At 51.6% G+C, this 2,123-nt stretch overlaps 1 protein-coding gene across 1 annotated transcript; it reads left to right on the top strand.

Annotated features, from left to right (window-relative positions):
* The first annotated feature begins 646 nt into the window (after positions 1 to 646).
* On the top strand, positions 647 to 1,216 carry H310_15070 (hypothetical protein). The gene has a single exon (XM_008883048.1). It carries the CDS (start codon positions 740 to 742, stop codon positions 1,166 to 1,168), a length of 429 nt encoding a protein of 142 aa, XP_008881270.1. The 5' UTR covers positions 647 to 739; the 3' UTR covers positions 1,169 to 1,216.
* The last annotated feature ends 907 nt before the right edge of the window (positions 1,217 to 2,123 follow it).

Here is a 2,123-nt window from a genome sequence, read left to right as displayed (position 1 = left end):
TTGACTTGATCCTCCATGGCGGTAAATTCAAATTTGATACGCTTAAGCCAACTTAAGATACGACGATATCGCCTCTGTAGTGTTTCGTGGAACACTCACTACAACGAGGGGAGGTACTCACTACAACGACGGGAGGTACAGTTCCCCGTTGCCAGCGTAAGCCTTTCCTTTCCAGGTTGGCGCAGTTTATCGGGGCGGGTGGTTCGGCTCAACTCTGTACACATCAATCCGAGGTGTCATTTGGTTGTGCTGTGGCGCCAATGTGTTCGATCGACGTATGAGGTTTCCTCGGATTCAGGCCGGTGGGGGGCGATTGATTTTATCATCTCATGCATGCCTCTCCACCCGATCGATTGTCGTGGATTGCATGATCACCACTCGATCTCGTCGTGGTGACCTCCACGGCCAACGACCGTTTTCGCTTGACGGCTACTTCAAGCATCTCCGCGACGAGCTTCATCACATCCCACTACTTGATATTGACGACCAAATGGAATTTTAAAGAATGCCCAAAGATTCATATGTATTTTAAATATGTGTTTAATATCACATGGAGCTACAACTAAACGTGGTCGGCACAACGACATGACGACACATGAAAAACTGACAAGGGATTTTGTACTAGAACTTTGTATTCTGGTCTCCTGAAGTAGTTTGTCGCCAGCTGGCGCCCTAGTCGGCGGATGCGCCAGTCGAATCGCTGACTTGACCAGACTCGGGTTTTCCTCACTCAAGGCACATGCGCTCGACGACGTTGGTATTAATGTGCATCGCGCTGCTCTTGGCAGTGTTCGCGTCGGCTGACACTCACATTCGCCATGGCAAAAATGCCGTGGCTCAAGACCCTCAAGGCCGCCACGCTCAGCAATACTCGCCGCAACATGGCAACGGTGGCGCGTACGTCGCGAGGCGCCAGAACTTCTTTCGCAACGTGGGCAACACGTTTCGTAGCATTGGCCACCATGTCAAGCAAAAAGTACAGAAGGTCGCCAACTGGGGCCGAAATGTTGGCCAACACATCAACCGCGGCGTCCAAACTGCCCAGCGATGGATCGGACGCGGCCAGCAAGTCATGGACACGGTCCATCGCGGCAAAGGACTGATCCAACAGGTCGGCGGGTTCTTTGGGCGTGGGTTGCGAGACGGCCAGTCGAAAGACAACGAGTAGGACAGCGCTGCTAGAACAGTATTTGAATGTCATGTACTGTTGATGAAATTTGCTTGTACATCTAAGGCCTTCAGATGCCAAGTTGGAATTGCAGATTCACCACGCCATGGTTTGTTAGCGCTTCTTCAGCACTGGTGTAAGGTATCAAGCAGGAAGGTTTCCAAGGAATGTCATTCTGCATCGTTAACTTGCTATATACATCGACGAGTGCTGTGTGTTAGCCCCAATCGAACATACATGAGCTACATAGCAGGGCTCGTAGAGCTCATTTGCTCGAGTTCAAAGCAAATAAAAACCCCACTGAGGTTGTGAGCCTGAGATTACCGCAGAGTCACAAAAGTCGCCCAACAACGCGGTGATGGAGTACGTGCAATTGATGTCTCATGTCCATGTCTGGTAAAGGTATGTTCGCAACTGCACACTCGTTCATCGCACATGGCTGTCTCAGCAGGTTGATCGCCTTGACACCGTAAGCAACTCGTTTTGGGTTCCTTCGTCAGACATGCACGCTACTTGTGTCGTTTCGGGGTTTGTCCTTGGCAAGCTGACGACGGCGGTCGCCAACCACAAGCGTTGACGCAGTACACGGAGTTGACGACGGGGAGCTAGAGTACCACGAACACCGCGGCCTTGCCATGCACGAGTCCTTCCTCCAAGCTACAGGGAACGACGGAAATCCTTCCCCGTATGCACTAGTCGTTGCGGAATCCGTTCGTCACCAAGTTCATCTACTCATCGCCTTCTGCGTGAAGATGGTGGAGCGTAGTGTTGCTGCTGGTCTATTTCAGTGTCTAGGAACAGATATCCATCGAGGCCATTAAACGACGAAAGGGGACCCCCACCGTGTTGGCATGGTGTCAATACCGGTCAGTCATGAGGAGGAAGCAGAGGCGACTTTTAGTTCTATGCTTTCAGCACAAAGTCCATCGGAACGTCCACAATGTACTGCCGACGG

The sequence above is a fragment of the Aphanomyces invadans genome (genome assembly GCF_000520115.1).
Source record: "Aphanomyces invadans strain NJM9701 unplaced genomic scaffold supercont1.157, whole genome shotgun sequence".
NCBI lineage: Eukaryota > Oomycota > Saprolegniomycetes > Saprolegniales > Verrucalvaceae > Aphanomyces > Aphanomyces invadans.
The sequence above is the reverse complement of the archived record's forward strand: the minus strand, read 5'-3'. Positions and strand labels throughout refer to the sequence as shown.

Excerpts from the sequence above, each read along its gene's own strand:
- H310_15070 (XM_008883048.1), top strand. The coding sequence starts at position 740 with ATGCGCTCGACGACGTTGGTATTAATGTGCATCGCGCTGCTCTTGGCA.